The sequence below is a fragment of the Pungitius pungitius genome, chromosome 16 (genome assembly GCF_949316345.1).
Source record: "Pungitius pungitius chromosome 16, fPunPun2.1, whole genome shotgun sequence".
Classification (NCBI taxonomy): domain Eukaryota; kingdom Metazoa; phylum Chordata; class Actinopteri; order Perciformes; family Gasterosteidae; genus Pungitius; species Pungitius pungitius.
In genome coordinates this window covers 6,051,518-6,068,220 of record NC_084915.1, presented here as the reverse complement: position 1 = coordinate 6,068,220, position 16,703 = coordinate 6,051,518, and the positions used below count along the sequence as shown (strand labels likewise).

General features: G+C 44.0%; 1 protein-coding gene across 4 annotated transcripts in view; it reads left to right on the top strand.

Moving 5' to 3' along the window:
* Positions 1–16,703, top strand: part of abr (ABR activator of RhoGEF and GTPase) — an 82,776-nt gene that overhangs the window by 5,429 nt on the left and 60,644 nt on the right. The window contains exons 1-2 of one of the 4 annotated variants that reach the window (XM_037466627.2): positions 13,304–13,376; positions 13,487–13,529. The exons of 1 other annotated variant lie outside the window; for it this stretch is intronic. In XM_037466627.2, coding sequence (XP_037322524.1) covers positions 13,332–13,376; positions 13,487–13,529 — 88 coding nt within the window. In that variant the 5' untranslated portion in view covers positions 13,304–13,331. Of the gene's footprint in view, positions 1–6,718; positions 7,022–13,303; positions 13,395–13,486; positions 13,530–16,703 lie in introns of those variants that run through there. 2 more of the 4 variants (XM_037466626.2, XM_037466628.2) reach the window with 2 other exon arrangements.

The window sequence follows — 16,703 nt, the reverse complement described above, 5'->3', positions numbered from 1 at the left end:
CCTTTGCAAAGCAGTCTTTGTTGTCAGCTACACCCCAGGAGGCTTGATCAAACATGGACCTTCACTGGAGTGAAGCGGTTTTAAAACACCTGTACTGGCACTCTCAGTTCTGTCTCTGTGTGCTCCGGTTAATGTCTTGAGGACTTCCTTCTGCTGCACTCAGCACATTCACTTCCACCCATAGCCATAGGTTGGATTAGAAAACAAATAAACAGGAAGCTCTATTCAAAGACTTGAATGAATGTTATAATAGAACCCCCCTGGTGTTGGTAGTTCTCCTGAAACAGAAGAATATTATAATGGTTTATTATGCACCTTGACAGGCAGGATGGTCAAGCTAGGTTACCAGTTATCTGACAAAGTCGAAATCCGGATCAGAGAAAGGAGAGAGTTTCAGGTCCCAGGCTCCCCCAATGAGGGTATTGATTGTCATTGTGTGTGTTTGTGATCATCAGTTGGGGAAACACTAGCTTCACCGAGCTTGCAGGCCTGGATTTAACAGTATAGGTGAGGCATTATAGCAGGAGGGAGATCACTGCAGTAGAAGGACCTCTTCTGTTCAAGTGGTTTGCCCAGTTTCGATCATGTAGGACCACATGCTGTTGGTTAGTTTGTCTCTGGGAAACCGCCTGGTAATCGCTGATTCTACAACTCCTCCCAAAACGCTGCCTGTGTTTTATTGCGTGTGGTTTGGGCTCTGGTTACTGAGGGCCTCATGGATCCTCGTCACAGCACAGCCTCTATGCCCCCTCTCACCCCGGACAAAAAGTGTTTGTGCCCCTTCCATCTGGCAGCAGGCTGAGGTCCATCAGGACTAAGTCCTCACGCCACACAAACAGTTGCTTCCCATCGGCAGTCGGGCTCATCCCTTCACACTGCACATGCACATACACGTATCACTTTCATATACACTCACCACACAGTTGTGTAGCGTATGGTTATCTATTCACCTGTGCACTTTATTTTTAGCTTTATTATTATTTTTGTTTTACTTATTTGTACTCTATTTTATACAGTAGATTTATATTGTTTGTTGTATATTGCATATTGTTTTTTCTTGTTGTCCATTGTCTCACTGTCCTATGTTATGCACCAACCGCCATTTCAAATTCCTTGTGTGTCTAAAATATTTAGGCAATGAAGGTTCCTGATTCCTATAGCTGTCAGCTGTGGGTTTTCTCCACCGCCCACTTGCGGCGATGCAGGTGACCTGGTGCATCAGCGCGTTCACTCTGCAGGTGGCCAGAAATAGTTGTTGAGTGAATCCAGACATGTTTCAAACAGAGAATGTGGTTGAAAGGAGAGAATTTCTGCTTTATTCCTCTCGTCATGGAGTGAGCATCATTTCTATGTGTACATTTGTATCTCTTGATGACACAGTTGACCTTATTCAGGAGGCCTGAGAGCTGGCCACATGGCCACATGCTATCAGACTAAACGTTCAGACTGTGCAAAACAAGAAGATCCAAAAGGTGTGTGGAATAAGATAGGAACTGGACTAGTACAGCGCTTTTCTTGTTTTCCGACCACTCAAAGTGCTTTAACACTACATGACATCATTCACCCATTCACATCTATTCATACACTGTTGACAGGACCTTCTATACACGGTGGCACCTGCCCATCAGTAACTAACATTCACACACTGTAGTCACAGCTAGAGGACCATTGCTGGGGTTAAGTGTCTTGCCCAAGGACACATTGGCATGCAGTTTAGCAGGGCATCGAACCGCCAACCCTCTGATTGGAGAACGACCACCGCGCTCACCACTTACCCACAGTCGCCCACTGGACAGATGGAAGCAGCGCCCTCATGTGGACATGTGTAACAATGACAGTTTCATTGTTTGTTTCCCTTCTGTGGTGTTGGTATTTGTTTGTTTGATTATTACAGTTTTCAGTGAAGGGTTTCTAAGTACTCCTAAAAAGTCTGTACAGTAGGGTGGACTAAATCCCCCATTCTCCTCTTTTACATCTGTGAGTATTGTTTCACACACACAGGATTAATAATTTCACATAGCTCATGCTATGATAACCCTTACGACCCAACCCACAATCTCTGCTGTCACAGTAGAAGTTTAAAATGTTCTGTAAGGCAAACGTTGAGTGAGTCAAATGCTTACAGTATCATCATTTCATCTGCATCACACACACTGAACATATTGTTGTGTCCCATACGACCGGTGACCAAAACTAAACAGTAGAGTGCAGTAGGTCTTTGTTCAGATATTCGGTACCTTTGCCTTGTCCACTTCATAAATGGGTTGACGGTGTGGGGGCACTTCACTTAAGACTGGCTCGCTCAGAAGTTGCACGTGTGGTGCCCTTGTGTTCGTGCACGCACACACACGCACACTCAGACAGACGTTGGTCCCATCTCGTTGATAGATGTGTTTCAAAATGCCAGACAAGTTTCCTGTGCAAGTGTGGGACGCTCGGCTGTGTGCTACAAACAAAACAATAACAATGAGCAAACAGTATGAATAACGTCTGTGTGTGCGGCAAGTCCTTTTAATCTGGTGTCTGTCCAATCACCGCATGATTCAGATGATTTCCACATTGACCTCAATAGATCAAAGTGAATTCAGCTGGCCAGGAATGAATCCCCTCATTCTCACACACACCACTTTGTCCTTTCTTCAGTCTTTCTCTTAGACGCAAGATCATATTCAAGGAGGCTTGGTGGCCTAATAAAAGGGCAAATGAGGTGATCGTGAATCTTTCCTGCCAGAGCACATACTGGGATGCGTCACACACACACACACACACACACACACACACACACACACACACCCAAGTTCCCACAAGCTGTTTTTTGTTTTGTGCTGTAGATTTCAGATAGAATCGCTTGATGAAGAAAGATTAGAAGACTTAATGATTACAGTAATGTACAAATATTGTATCTAATAAATATATATATATATATATATATATATATATATATATATATATATATATATATATATATATATATATATGACACACACATAAAGAATCAGTGGTGGTATTTGTATTTGAATGAATTCATATTTTTCAGTGGATAAAACTAATAGAGAATACAGTGTCTGACCAATGCAGACTTATTTGTGCATTTTAAATGAAAAAAATCATAATGCTTTTGACACTTCAGAAGAAAGACGCTCCAGATGATTTCAGGCATTCCCATTAAACAGATGTTAATCACAAGTGCACTCTGGGCTTTTTAATAATGCAGTCAGTGCTCATCCCTCCCCCCCCCCCCCCCCCCTCAAACAAAGGGACCTGTCTAAAAACATACAGCAAGCAACTATAGTTATCCATCTCCATTGAGTGCGTCCACATTTTACAGAGCTCCTCGAAGCCAAGTTGTTATGGTGGCTGTTGTCCAACATCCCCGAAGTATATAATAAGAAACCGACAATTTTATTATTTATTTACATTCATTTTAAAATTTTAATTATTTTGTAACAATTTTATTAACTGATTGCTTAATTCCAGCTTCTCCCTTTTGGCACGATACATTTGAGACGAAAGGATTTCTCCTTCTATGAATTCTGTTTCACTCCAGTGCTTCGTTAGGCTTTTCTGAAGCCATTCAAATGGAAACGCAGGCTGTATGTGCAGCCTCCCGCACCCCCATCTCTCACTTGGTGGTACATATACACACAAACCCATAGCGCTGGAAACTATTTCATGTCGGATGCTGGAACAGTTTGAAAATTATTTTGTTTGAATAGGAACAGATGATTTTTTTATTGTTACATTTTCAATTAACATTTTTTTTGTGGTGAGTAGAGGGGGGGCGGAGTGACACAAACACACACATACTGCCACCATTGGGATGCTGCCCCTGAGAGGTGTTGGGTGGGGGAAAATGTGCCATCAACCCTAGCACCAGGCCTGGGGGGCTTGGATCAAAAATATAGGAGAAAAGGTGAGGGGGGTGAGGTTGGGTATCTGGGTAGAACAGAGTCAATAGATGGGTAGTAGGATGGTGGGTGGTAGTCTGATTGTCTGGTGGGCCGCCAAGCTGCCTAATTACACACACACACGCACAGAGGGGCAGGGAGATGACCACCATCTCCCTGCTGACAATGTGACAGAAAATCTTTAGTCTTCAAAAGGTCGCAACGTTGATTGATCGATAGATTGACCTGACAATCATTGATGCTTTTCCTAACACAGATCATCTGTCCACCCTAGCTGAAACCACGTCGACAGCAATGGGCAGTATCATCATTATAACAATAATAATGATGTGAGTGACCCATAGTCCATTTTAATAAGTTGAGTCAGATTAAATTTCATTTATTAAAATAACTTGTTTTCCAATAAACCATTCCCATCAACATCTGATGACCTCTGTTGCTCATTGCATGAAGATATTCACGTGATGTTTTTTATTAGATTTTTTTTTTTAGGCGCCCTAAAATGATGGTTATTAAAGTATCTTGTTAGCAGCTTAACCGAAATGGTGGAGCAAATGATCAAATTTCCCGGGGGAGGACGTGTTGCAGGAGTCCTCCAACTCCCATTTGACTTTGTGAAGCCTAAAAATGCCTCTCAGCAGCACTCGGCCTAGTCAGTCGCATGCAACGGTATAATTGGCGTGATCAAAGCGTCGTATGGATTTTATGCTTTTTTTGTCCATATTTGTTGCTGTAATGAGAAATTAAGTTTTGTATTTTTTTGTGTGTTACACCCAAATTAGCAACAACAAGTCACAGGGTGCTTTGCCAGCATCTACATGAGTCTCGATCTAATCCATTTTATTCAATTCACTCTCTCTCTCTCTCTGTGTCTGTGTGTGTGTGTGTCGTTTAACATGGCGTGTGTGTCTTTTCTTTGTTGGAATCTGCCCCCTTGTGTGTCTGCAAGAGAGAAACGTTGTGTGTGGGCTAATTTTTGTGCAATATTTTGCACCAAAAAGAATAGCGATTAACAATATTGTATTTTTCGGACCGTTTTATGCCACTGATTAGATATTTCTAAGATATGACTATATAATAGCTTAATAATACAGCCTGATGGGAGGAATGGAAGAGGGCGATGCAAGGTTTTTGCCCTCCTTGCATGGCCCTCTTCCATTCCTCCCGGCCGGCCCTCAGTCCACAGGAACCGGCAGTAGTCCAGGTTGGCTGGGTGGGATGCTTGTGTCTTAAGTGAGATGAGAAGTAAGTTGTGTTGCCTCTTCATTGCCACTGTTTTCAAAGAAAGTCAACCTACCTAACTTGAACAAGCGTTCAAGTTAATTAGCCCTTTCCTCTCATGCAGCCTAAAGCCAAACTGTGTGTGTGCGTGTGTGCGTGTGTGCGTGTGTGCGTGTGCGTGTGCGTGTGTGTGTGTGTGTGTGTGTGTGTGTAAAATCTTGAGCAATTGCATGCCAGTGTAATTTTCCTCCTCCATAATGGCACATTAATGTCCATTAATAATAACCCTGACATCCATTAACACATGCAGGCTTACATTAAATGTCGTGACCCATCATATATATATATAATATTTCTCTCACATAAGACATGTGTAGCCAGACAAAGAGCAGTGCTCGGGGGGGCTGGTGCTCTGCCTGCCGAGGGTACAGGAGGAGAGGGGTGCGGGGCTGCCTCCTGTCAGCCTGGTGGCCTAATTGAAGTTTTTCTGCATCCCACTCCTCTCGTCTGTCCTCCCCCATGCTGGTTATAGGAGGATGACGCGGGGGGGGAGTGGACCCAACAGGGGTTTGAGTGGTGGGGGGGGGCTTTGTATCAGGCTTTGTTGCCGATGGCATGATCCTCGTTTGATTTCAGAACAAGGGGGGCCGTCGGCTCCGTCTCTGGGAGCAGGAGATTGAATATGCTTCACAAGCTAATGCTGCCATTAAAATCTGACACAGCTTATTTGAAAATCAATAAAGTAGTCTATGAAATTCTTATTTATGTAATAGGAATGTTGATCTGTTTCGCTTTAGTTATCAGTGGAGGTTGTACTGTAACTATTTTTGTACCTCTATTGTCAAATGATTTTATTTTACAAGGAAAAAAAATAACTCCATTAATGTCTTTTTACCAGTTTATTATGTCAAATTTCAAACACACATTCGTGTCAGTATGCCTGGAGAAAATAAAACCTGCACTGAACCATCCTCTAGATTACCTAATCTACCCGTGGACTAGTTCCTCCTATACTCTTTTTGCACAGTCCAAACAAACATGATGTTTTACAGTTGTAGGTTTCCCTTGGTAGAATGGAACTCTCTCTACTTCTACTCTACTCCAAAGACGAGGTGTGAAGGAAACTCCTGCTAATGGTCACTGAATCCGCTGCAAATGTTTAGCTTTTTCTTAATTTGTAATTTTTTGTTATCTTTGTCGTAATTGCCACATTTTTTTCTGTGATGCGCCAAACTGGTTGGAAAGAATTGGAAGAATTTAAGCAGTTTTATTCATTTTCTTATTTTTAGGCAATTTGATTTGTACACTGCTGGAAGGAAGCCATTGTTTACTTCAAGAAGGAGGTTAAAAGTGAGTTAGCATCCATTCAATAGAGAAGGGATCTGAGAAAAAAATGTATTGACATTTGACTCAACGTGCACGGTTATCATTCATCCCTTCAGAGTTACTGCGAGGAGTGGGGAGTGGGGAGGGGGGGAGGCTGAACAGCCATTCGCGCAGAATCAAGAGAGGGGAGGGGTGGTTGGGAGCGAGCAAGCCAAACAGAGAGGGGGGGGGGGGGGGGGGGGAGTGCTTCTCCCTTCCCCTAGCAACGGTCCTCGGGTGGTTGTCTCCAGCCTGTTGTTTAATCTCTCCCAACACACCACTCACCCACCTCCTCTCCTCAGAGGTGTCTTTCTGAACATTCCTTCCGAATGCTTCTTTGAGCTTCTCCCTGTGAGATGAAGGCGGTTTGTCGAGGATAAGGATAAGAGAAGAGGAAACGTGAAAGGCGGCGACAGAGGGGAACGGAAGAAAATAGGAAAGGGAGCAGAGTGACAGGAAGAGGAGGATGGAGCCCCTCAGTGCTCGCGGTCTGCCCCGACTCTCCTGGATCGACACCCTCTACAGCAGTACGTATCCCATCCACCCATCTGTTCGCTCCTCTCCACACTACTCTCCTTCCTTGCGCGCGTTTTTACCTCTAGCCATTTTACCCAGCACCCCCTCCTTCTCCATCTCACAGGCTGCCTGTTCGCGTTAGGAACGCAGCAGGCTGAAAGAACTTTGCATTTTTCGGAGGACTTTGAATTAGCGATAATCCGTGTGGCTGCATCAGTGGACCAACTTGTGTCTGCTGTTGTGGAGCGTGTCGTTGGCCAGTAGGCACAGAGGCAGCCTGGAGAAACTCTATTGAGGGGGAGTGCGGTTCATGCCTTTATGTGCCAGGAGGTAGAACTTCATGTTCCATCCAATCGAGGACACGGCTGCCTGATGAATATGAATATTTAATCTGTTCTTTATGGTTGCTTTTGTGCTCTGTTGTTGTCTGACACGTCACACTTACACTGTACTTACGGTCAGGTGATTGCTGTGATGTCAAGTAACAAAAAGGTTAATAAAACAACATATTTTGAAAAATTAAAATGTGTAGAATACTTGCTAATTTGAAGGCTTTTAAATTAGCAAGTATTTTCTTTTTTTTTTTTTTATATATTATCCCATAAAAAAATATTTTAAGAAAGATGATTCAAAAAGACCAGAAAATATACGATGGGTTCTCATGCTTTTATTCAGATTGTGTCCCACTTAGCCAGTGATCGCACACATCGCGTCATGCGCAGCTGCAATTCTCTGTTTGTCCCGTTGAGATTCTGCCTGTTTGTGTTGTCAGTTTCAAGCACATGACGCAGCCTTTTGGGATTAACTGTAGTGTCACCCTTGTTGCCATGCGTTAATCTCCAACGAGGGAGTGAATAGGAGAGCAAGGGGGACTGGGCTGGTGATGTTTCTGCGATACACAAACAGAAAGAACCAAGTCCAGCGTGTCGGAAGTGTAGTGTGTGGGCAGCTGTTACTCTGAGCAGCCACACCGTGTTATAATGTCGTTATCACAGTGTGCAGTCAGTCACGTTTTAGTTTAACACTTAATAAATGGGTGAGATTTGAAACATATCTGTAAATCCTATAAATCGCACTGTAATAGCCTGCATCACTAACCACGTAAAGCATGAAGATTAGCGCTTCCATGACTACCTTTACCTTTCTACTCTGCTCGTTTTCTCTATTCATATTTAGCTCACAGAAAGGAGAGAAGCATCTCCTCATCTCAGTCTCGACAAGGAATGAATAAGGATGTTTCCCAATGTGTCAAACCATTCATGCTCCATGTGCTCTGGTCTGATTCAACGGGAACGTTTGAATTATTTTGACCTTTTCACCAGTGACCGCGAATGACAGAGAGCAATGGGGACACTCTGGTCCTCTTTTCCAAAATTGATAAGTTGATGTAACATAACTGTGTGGTACCAGGGACTGTATACTGTAGACCTGTGTACTACTTTCATATTGCTTTTTGAGTTCTGGCATTGCTGTGAGCAGACAGGGAACGCATCATAACAAATGGAGTGGTCTTTGTTTATGAAGCACTTAAACACATTTGAGATTCAGTGAGAGGCTGGCTGTGTACAAAAGGAGGGGCTGCATCCAGGCTTTGTATGAGCTCTGAACCAAAAGGGTCACACTCATTTCATCATCCTCTTGCTTTCCCATCATCCTTTTTTCCTTTGCGTGTGCATTGGAAGGGGTGCATAAATTGGGACGTCAGGGGCCGCTGAATCGGTCCACTCCCTGGGTGCCACCACTCCGACCATGAAACAAATTTTTCACCGGTTCACATGTCGGAACCAGTCCCACCCTACATGCACTGTATTCTGGGGTAATGTAGTAATGTAATTGCATCCTCTCTCTCTTAACTGTGTTAATGGCTCAGTGTTAAGCAGCGACGACACATCCTCCACTTGCAAGGCAGAGTGGGGGAGTGGACGCTCAAAGCCACAGCTGCCTCGCCCCCCCCCCCCCCCCCCCCCCAAGAGGCCCGGCACAGTCTTCTCCTCCCGATTGCACTAAATCCTGTCAATGCACGGTGTTCATTGTACTCCTGATAGTTTTTAAGCATACTGCCAAAAAATGTATTTGTTCAAACCATATAAAATATTCTCATCTGCAGGATGCTCAAACACTGGCCAACCCTAACCTCCCATCAGTCATCCTCAGCCCCATTTGTCCGCTCAGCAGCGTAAGTGGTAGACTCCCGGGCGGCTATTAGTGTTTTTCTGTGTGTGTCAGTTACAAATACTTCTTACTCCAAACCCTTTTTATTTCCCCTCTCATCCTTTGCCTTTTTGTCTTTGCCATTGTTTTCGGTCTGTAACTGGTTTGCCTTGTGTGGTATATCACACTGGTTGTTGTATTTCCCCATTGCTTCAGCGGTCTGTGTAATTTGGAAATTGTCTTAAATAGCTGCTTAGTGTATAGCTGGAGACGACACGTAAATTGGATATGATAAAAATTGTTCTCAACTTTCTGTGTGTATGATTCACCAAGTGGCCTTGCACTTTTGCCAAATTTGACCTGTAACTTACCCAACCTTCGACTCTGAGGTTGAATGAGCTGTCTGGATGGTTGTGAATAAAAGAGGAGACCTAAATCATAGGAAGAAAGGCAGTGATCACGGAGTAGTCCGTGTTCAACATGACTTATAAATACTGCTCTTTGTAGTAATGTATTATTAGTGCCCATTATGTTACACTAAGGTTCATATCGACATCAGCTGTTTAAATGAAGCTAACATGTATGAGCAGCCCTAATTCTCAATTTAAATGTGTATTGTTGCAGCACACAGGCAAACCCCAGGATAAGCACATGCATTATAGCACATGTTGTTTTCACTGGTTAGAATCACTGCATCACCCACGGGAGCATTTGAGTTCCCCTTGTTCTCAATGAATCATCCTTTCTGGGCCTAAACTGCAGCGTGCCAGACTAACTTCTGACGCTGGCAGTCAGCACGGTAACCTTCAAAGAACTTCCCGGCCTCTCCTCTGGCTCGCTTCAGTGCCATGTGATGCCCAAGCACCATCAGAAGACAGCCAGATTACATAAGAGTCGGAATATGGCCGTTTTGGCAACACGTGGCGCGCACGTATGTCAAAACGATTTTCCCTAATCCGAGTCACGGTGAGGCAGGAATGATTTTTTGTGAGTATTAAAGAATATATCCTCTTTTCTGTGCATCCCGTGAGTTTGCTGTTCTAGAGCTCAGCCCGGCCAAGCAATTCTAAAGCACCACCATGTGAGTCCGGTCGGGACGTTCAGCACGATGGAGGTGCAGCACATCCTAATATGGAACCACATGGTTTTATTGGGAAGTAATCCTCTCTCTGTCAGGGTGCCATCCAACTAGTGCACTCTAATCAAAAACTGCAGAAAAACATAAATGCGGTGTAGTTCTCCGAATATCCGAATAAGACCGTGTGAGGTAGCTGACCATCAAGGCTTCCTAACAAATAGCCTTCTAAATATATCACCGGCTATCAGCACAAACAATGGTGAGCCTCTTTGATTCTTTTACCATGAGCCATCACTGGCTCCACCTGTTGGAGTGGAGTTTTTTGAGCGTTGTTTTGATGAGACCGTTGAGGCCTAAGGCTCCTTGATGAAAAATCTTTTTAAAATAAAAGATCGGGATGTTTCAGAGTGAAATGCATCAAAAGAAGTGAAACTGATGCTTGTTATAACCCGCCCGCCCGCTCTACCCCCTGACTGGGTGTCAACTGTTCTGGGTCTCCTCTGCAGCTGTGACGGATGGAGCGAGCCTCCCTGGCGGCTATGTGCTCCTGTGCTCCAGTCCCAGTTCTGTCTTCAAGTGTTTGATGGTGGTTATTTGGCAAACAAGGGCCCGGCAGAGTGATTCTGGATGGCTTCCCAGCAGACTCTCGTAGGGGAGTTTTATACGAAAAACGTCTAATTTATCACACCCTTCTCCAGTGGCTCCACTATCAGCTCCAGCACTAATAAGTCCTGTTCAATGCAAGTTTTTTTTTTTACCCAAACATGTCATTTGTAGCTTGATTACAGAGAGCAATGCAACACGGGCCATTGAGTCCCTTTGCACCCCTGGCTCACTGTGGGAATACCTCTTTTTTTGTCATTACCAGGTCAGACTCCTTACGGTACCATTTAGCCAACTGAACAAATGTTTTTGACTTATTGTTGTGGGAGGCTCTAATGGAGCCACAAGGAATCATGGATGATGAATGTTGAAGAGCAGCATTATGAATTATTTGCTGTCAGCATACTGCCGCCGCCACATTGTGCCACAGTCTAAATAAAGCAGCTGCAAGGTAGCACAGACAAATGTGTGATGTGTAATTCAATCTGTGCTGAATGTCAAGTGTTGAATCACTGTCTTCTTGCCGTTACAGCTCCTCCACTATTCTGGTCAATAGATGAAGCTGTTCCTTCCCTTCTCAATACCGTAGCAATAGAAACAGACATTTAAATACACACACACACACACACTCCGAGTCTCTCCACAGCAGTTTTGTAATACCGTCATAACTGCTGCCTTTTCGATCCCTCTCTGCTTTGTGTTTGAGCATCCTTCTCCCATTGGGGTTAACTCTTATGTAATCAGCTTCATGTTCGCTCCTCCAAAGCAGTTGTGGTGCTCAGGGAGATTGAAATATTTGGTGCTTAGAGTACTTAACAGAGAGACTGAAGTACTGATGGCAAAATAAAGGGTTTAACTGATGGGTATTAGTTGGCATGTCAGGATTCCTGAGATGTAAATACTGTTACATATTGTTTTCACCAAAGAGAAGAGTGTCCTTTTTATATTCTAGCCTTTCTTGTGTCTTCCTTCGGAGTGAGTTAGTCCAGCTGAAGCAGCAAAGGACAGATTAGGAACGACGTCTTAACGTGGTTTGTGCCATGGCCACGTGGGTCTATAATGGATGAAGCTTTTGGCTCAGCTCAGTATGTTGTTGTGGCTTTTTCAGCTGGAGCGACGTTCTCGTGTTTTACTGGGGCTGAAGTTACTCTAAATTGTTATTAATAGCTTGATTCAACGTCACGTTGTTAAATAATAATGATGAAGCGCTAGCATAGTAAATAATGTTTGTTTCTACTCTTTAAGAGCTAATGTAAGCTCATTAGCAGGACTCTACCAAATAGTTCTAAGCTTCATTTGTAATGTTGACATTTATATTTTTTGAATTCAATGCAAGGACTCAAGTCCTTGTTTGAACCCGGTATTTCTGCACAGTTGTAGTTAATGATCAGGCTACAATATTATTAACTTTTATCAACAAACAACTATTTGTCATGTTAGACCCCACTAGTGGCTGACTTTTGTGATCACATCATTTTTCAATAACTCCCTTGATGTAATGCAAAATTGTTTTCATCCAACAAAACACATTTTTGAGTTGAGCCTTTCAGGAACAGCAATTTAAATGCTTTAACAAAACAGACTTGCTCTCTTGCCTCAAAGGGAGCACTTACCTGGTTTAACATAACCACTATAACAAAAGTGTTCTGGTGAGAACACATCCTAAAATATGACGACCGACGATCAAAGTTTATTACTTCTATATAAGGTTTGTCAATGCTTTTTTCTGAAGAAAAACAACCCCCATGTGTTTGAAACCGATGCAGTGCCCTCAGATTGATTGTTCATATGAAATCTGCCATTTTTTAAATATTGAAAATATCCTAGGATACAGAACGTCCCGCACAATCCAGACAAGCTGGCTTTGTTTGTGTTTTTTAATGTTTTCTGTTGTGTGTTTGACCCCAAATATACCGCGCAGATAGCGTTTTGCATAGAAATTAAAGAATTATGTAAATATGGTAAACAGGAGCGCGGGAGCTTTACTCTAGAATCCAGGAAATAGCAGCTGGATTATCTTTTCAGTGCCAATTGTCTCGCCGTCTTCACATGGGTGAAGCTCCGAAAACCCTTTGTTGTGATTGATGTTATAGGGTGTGTCATATGTCTGAGGGTGTTTGTGTTCTGAGTCTGTGGGGACCGTAACCATGTCCTCAGGGGATGTCTCTCTCTCTCTCTCTCTGTGTGTGTGTGTGTGTGTGTGTGTGTGTGTGTGTGTGTGTGTGTGGTATGTTACTATGGACAGCAGTCATCCTGCAGGGCGGTGGTAACCACCAACCCTCTTCATCTTCTACTTCTCCTGCCACCCATGCCTTCCCCTCAGCCAATCCGCACAGACTAACACCACCGTTCCCAGCCAATGGTGCGGCGGGCATGTTTACGCGCTCCCGGAAGGCCGCGGGCACGATTAAGCATTCAGGGTAGTCGAGCGGAAGAAAGGAGAGGGGGACAGGAAAGGGAGACGAGGCCATTATGAGTTGAGAGGGTTGATGGATGCACTCAAGCACCGGCCGCTCTCTCCCGGGCGGATTCAGGTGAACAACCGCATGCAGGTCGTATGTCGCCTCAGGTCTCGCTAGACAGACTTGAATTCTAAATCATAGATATAAATCTTGACTGTAAATGTTTGGTCACCTGTTCACAGGCTGTATTAGAAGCTGTCAAACCAGGAAGACATCAACCTGCAGGTAGGCCCCTCTCTCAGTCTCTCCTCCCCCCTCATTTTCTTTGTGTATATTTAGCACCCATGTTTGTGGGGGCATCATTAAAGATTAATGGTCCCCATAAGGGTTGGCGTTCTGGTCTCAGTTGCTCGTCTTTCAGCATGGATCGAAATGGATGGCTGGTTTTCTTTGACGTTATAGAGATCCAAATAGGAACTTACACGCAGCTAGAAGAGATGTCTACGGGGAGCTGCTTTCAACTTGACCAAATTGCAGTGTCTAATTAGTCTAGCTACACTTTATGAAGCGATGGGGCGTCTACATTTGACCACGGAATGTATCCAATCTGTGTTTGAAGAAGGCAGGTCACATTCAGACGTCGAAACGTGGACACGCACTGAGCGGAGGCAGCCTGGAGCCTCCGACCACATAAGTCTCATTGGAAAGACACATCGTTGGAAACCACATCCTCAGATAAACGTTTGTGATTGGCCCCTTGGATCGGAAGTGTCCTGGAAAATCTGACCAATGAATCAGAGAGGCGTACCACACTCCTCTGGGATGCTTCTGTTTTCCTGGTCAGGTGGGAAAGAGGGGGTGGGTTAGGGATTGTATGGGAAGATGTCATGGTGAGGCTTAAGTGAGCTCGTAGCCCTCAGTGTAATGGAGCGGCTGAACGCTCACACCGATGGTAAGTGGTAGCAGAGAGATGCGTGCTTTAGTCCTTTGTCCGTAGATACTTCATTAAGTTAATTTATTCATGCGTGCCTACTGTTGTTTTCTTTTGTTAGATTCTCCCTCTCAAAGTAAATTGCATGCTGGCACCACTGTACACTATTCATGGCTGTCCACTTTTTATTTACCACTTAACTGTGACCTTTTGGAGACAGATTAAACTTTCGATCAATGCAGTGGAAGGCACAAGGCCTCGGTGCGTGTGCCAAATGGCTTAGTGCTCTCTCACCCGGTCCTACTTTCTTCTTTCTTACGTCTCCCTTTCCAATGTGTCGCCGGGTGAAAAAGCACAGAAGAGGCCGACCACTCTGATGGTAAAGGCCGTTCATCCGTGTGCATTCACTCAGACCGGCTGGTTGCAGAGACTACACCTCGTAGTTATCCTCAGCAGGGCAGTAACTGTTGGCTAATCCATGGTTGGTCAGAGAGGAGAACAGCAAAGCATCTATGTGCTGCAGAGGCTGAGGAGCTGCAGCAACGTGGGGTTGTTTTTATCCCTTCTTCTATGAATAGGTTATTAACTTGTGATCCAGTCTAATTGACAACCAAATCTTCAATTTATTTCAGATTTTATTTGACTGTTTACACCAGTTTGAGTGCCCACAGCTTAAATATTGCAATATTTTTCACATGGGTTGGTATGCTCTCCGCAAACAAATTTCAGTTTTTTTGTGATGTTTTTAAGTGATAACAATGACACAATTCAACAACACCTCTCATAGTTCGGCTTTGATTCTCCGTGAGCCAGCTAATCCAATCTGTCTCACAGAGCGACTTAGTTGGTGTGCATTGTCCCTGCAAAATAAATAAATAAAACCCACTGAAAACGTTTTAAAATGAATCACCGTAACGTTGTTATTCTGACTTGTAGGGTTCACACCTGCCCACAGTTTTAGTTTTTTCAGTTTTTATCCTTATGTCTCCTTTTGTGTTATTTAGTCTGCTGATGGAATTGTGGAGCGAAGAGCACACGTGACGTGTTTGATTTCCTCGTACCCACACATGCGTGTATAAAAGGTCGGACATCATCAGGCGTGGGTTGTGTGTCATTTTTTGTGCGTGTGCATGGGTGCGTCCGTGTTTGATTATGACCTCTCGTGTCCATGTGTGCAGACAAACACGGCTTCGGGTGCCCTTTTAATCTATGGGAGCAGTGGCCTGTATCCAACCGGTCCGAGCCTTGGGGATTTCAAGTCGGCTAATTATAATGTATAGTGGTTGGCTGCCATGGTAATGTTTGGTGGATGCTGGGACCCTGTATCTCTCGCTGCCTACCAGCATATGGCACGGGACGATATGGAGCTGCAGTAGAGCTGTCAGCAACTTGATTCATCGCTCTCCATACCTGGCTCCCACATTCTGCGTTCATGTGAGATTCATGTGTGTGCAGTAGTTATTTTTAGAGCATTAGAAGCTCTCCGCTTGTCTCCTGCATGGCTGACAACATAAGTACACGCAGCATTTACCGCGTGGAGTAGATCATCAGTTTAATTACTCAGCCTGGTTGGCTCAAGTGAAGCCGGTCCTCCATCGATCACCGTTCGGATCCTTCTTTTGTAGATTGTCAAACAAGTGTTCGGGTTTCATTGGCTGCTTTTGGAATTCTTAAGTTTGCGTTTCTTGAAGAATTTGTTCCAATCTAAGATATAGAGTACTGAAATGTCATATGGTCCATCTGCTTCCCTGTTAACTAATCCCATACTGAATTAGAAAAACATCTTGGTGCAGAAAGAACAATGCAAACTGACTTTAAAAGCTGATATTTTATTAAAATACTAAGCAGATGTGACCCCAATGTACCAGAGGACCTTAAGTGGTTCAGAGTATCTCCCATTCCATCCTTTGTTGAATTCAACTACAGACTCTGTTGTAGTGGGACAGTAGCCTATTGTGTGACACACATCGTTAACAGAATGCTGCTAATGGTGTCTTTGTCAAACAAAAATGCAATTTGGGGCTCAAACAGCAGAATAGATAAAATAAAATCTGTCACTGTGCAGTGAGATTTCCCTCTGAAGGCCTGCTGTGTGCAAACATACGTCTGCATGTTCATGCATTGCATTGCATGCGTGTGTGTGTCTGCCTACAGAGTGGAGAAAGCGGACGTGTCTGCATAGTCCAGTGTCGGAGGTCTGACTTATTACAGTTTTGACGGCTTCCGGGGAGAAGCTACGTGCAGAAACGAACAGTCGGTGATGATAACGTTATAATTGACCTGATCTTCATGTACTTATTTGATCTAAACAGAACCTGAACCTCACTGAAAATTGCCTTTTTTTTGTTGTCCATCAGAAGCTGCAATTCTTGAGCCCACCAATTGGCCCTGTTAATTTTAGAGCTTTTGCAAACTGAAATGAGATTGGTTTCCAGCGATGCTGTTTCGCTGGTGGTTCTGTCCTCAGGAGTCCCTCCTTGCTGTCGCTCAGATACTTTATGTGGATGATGAGTGCACTCCCGAGTCCC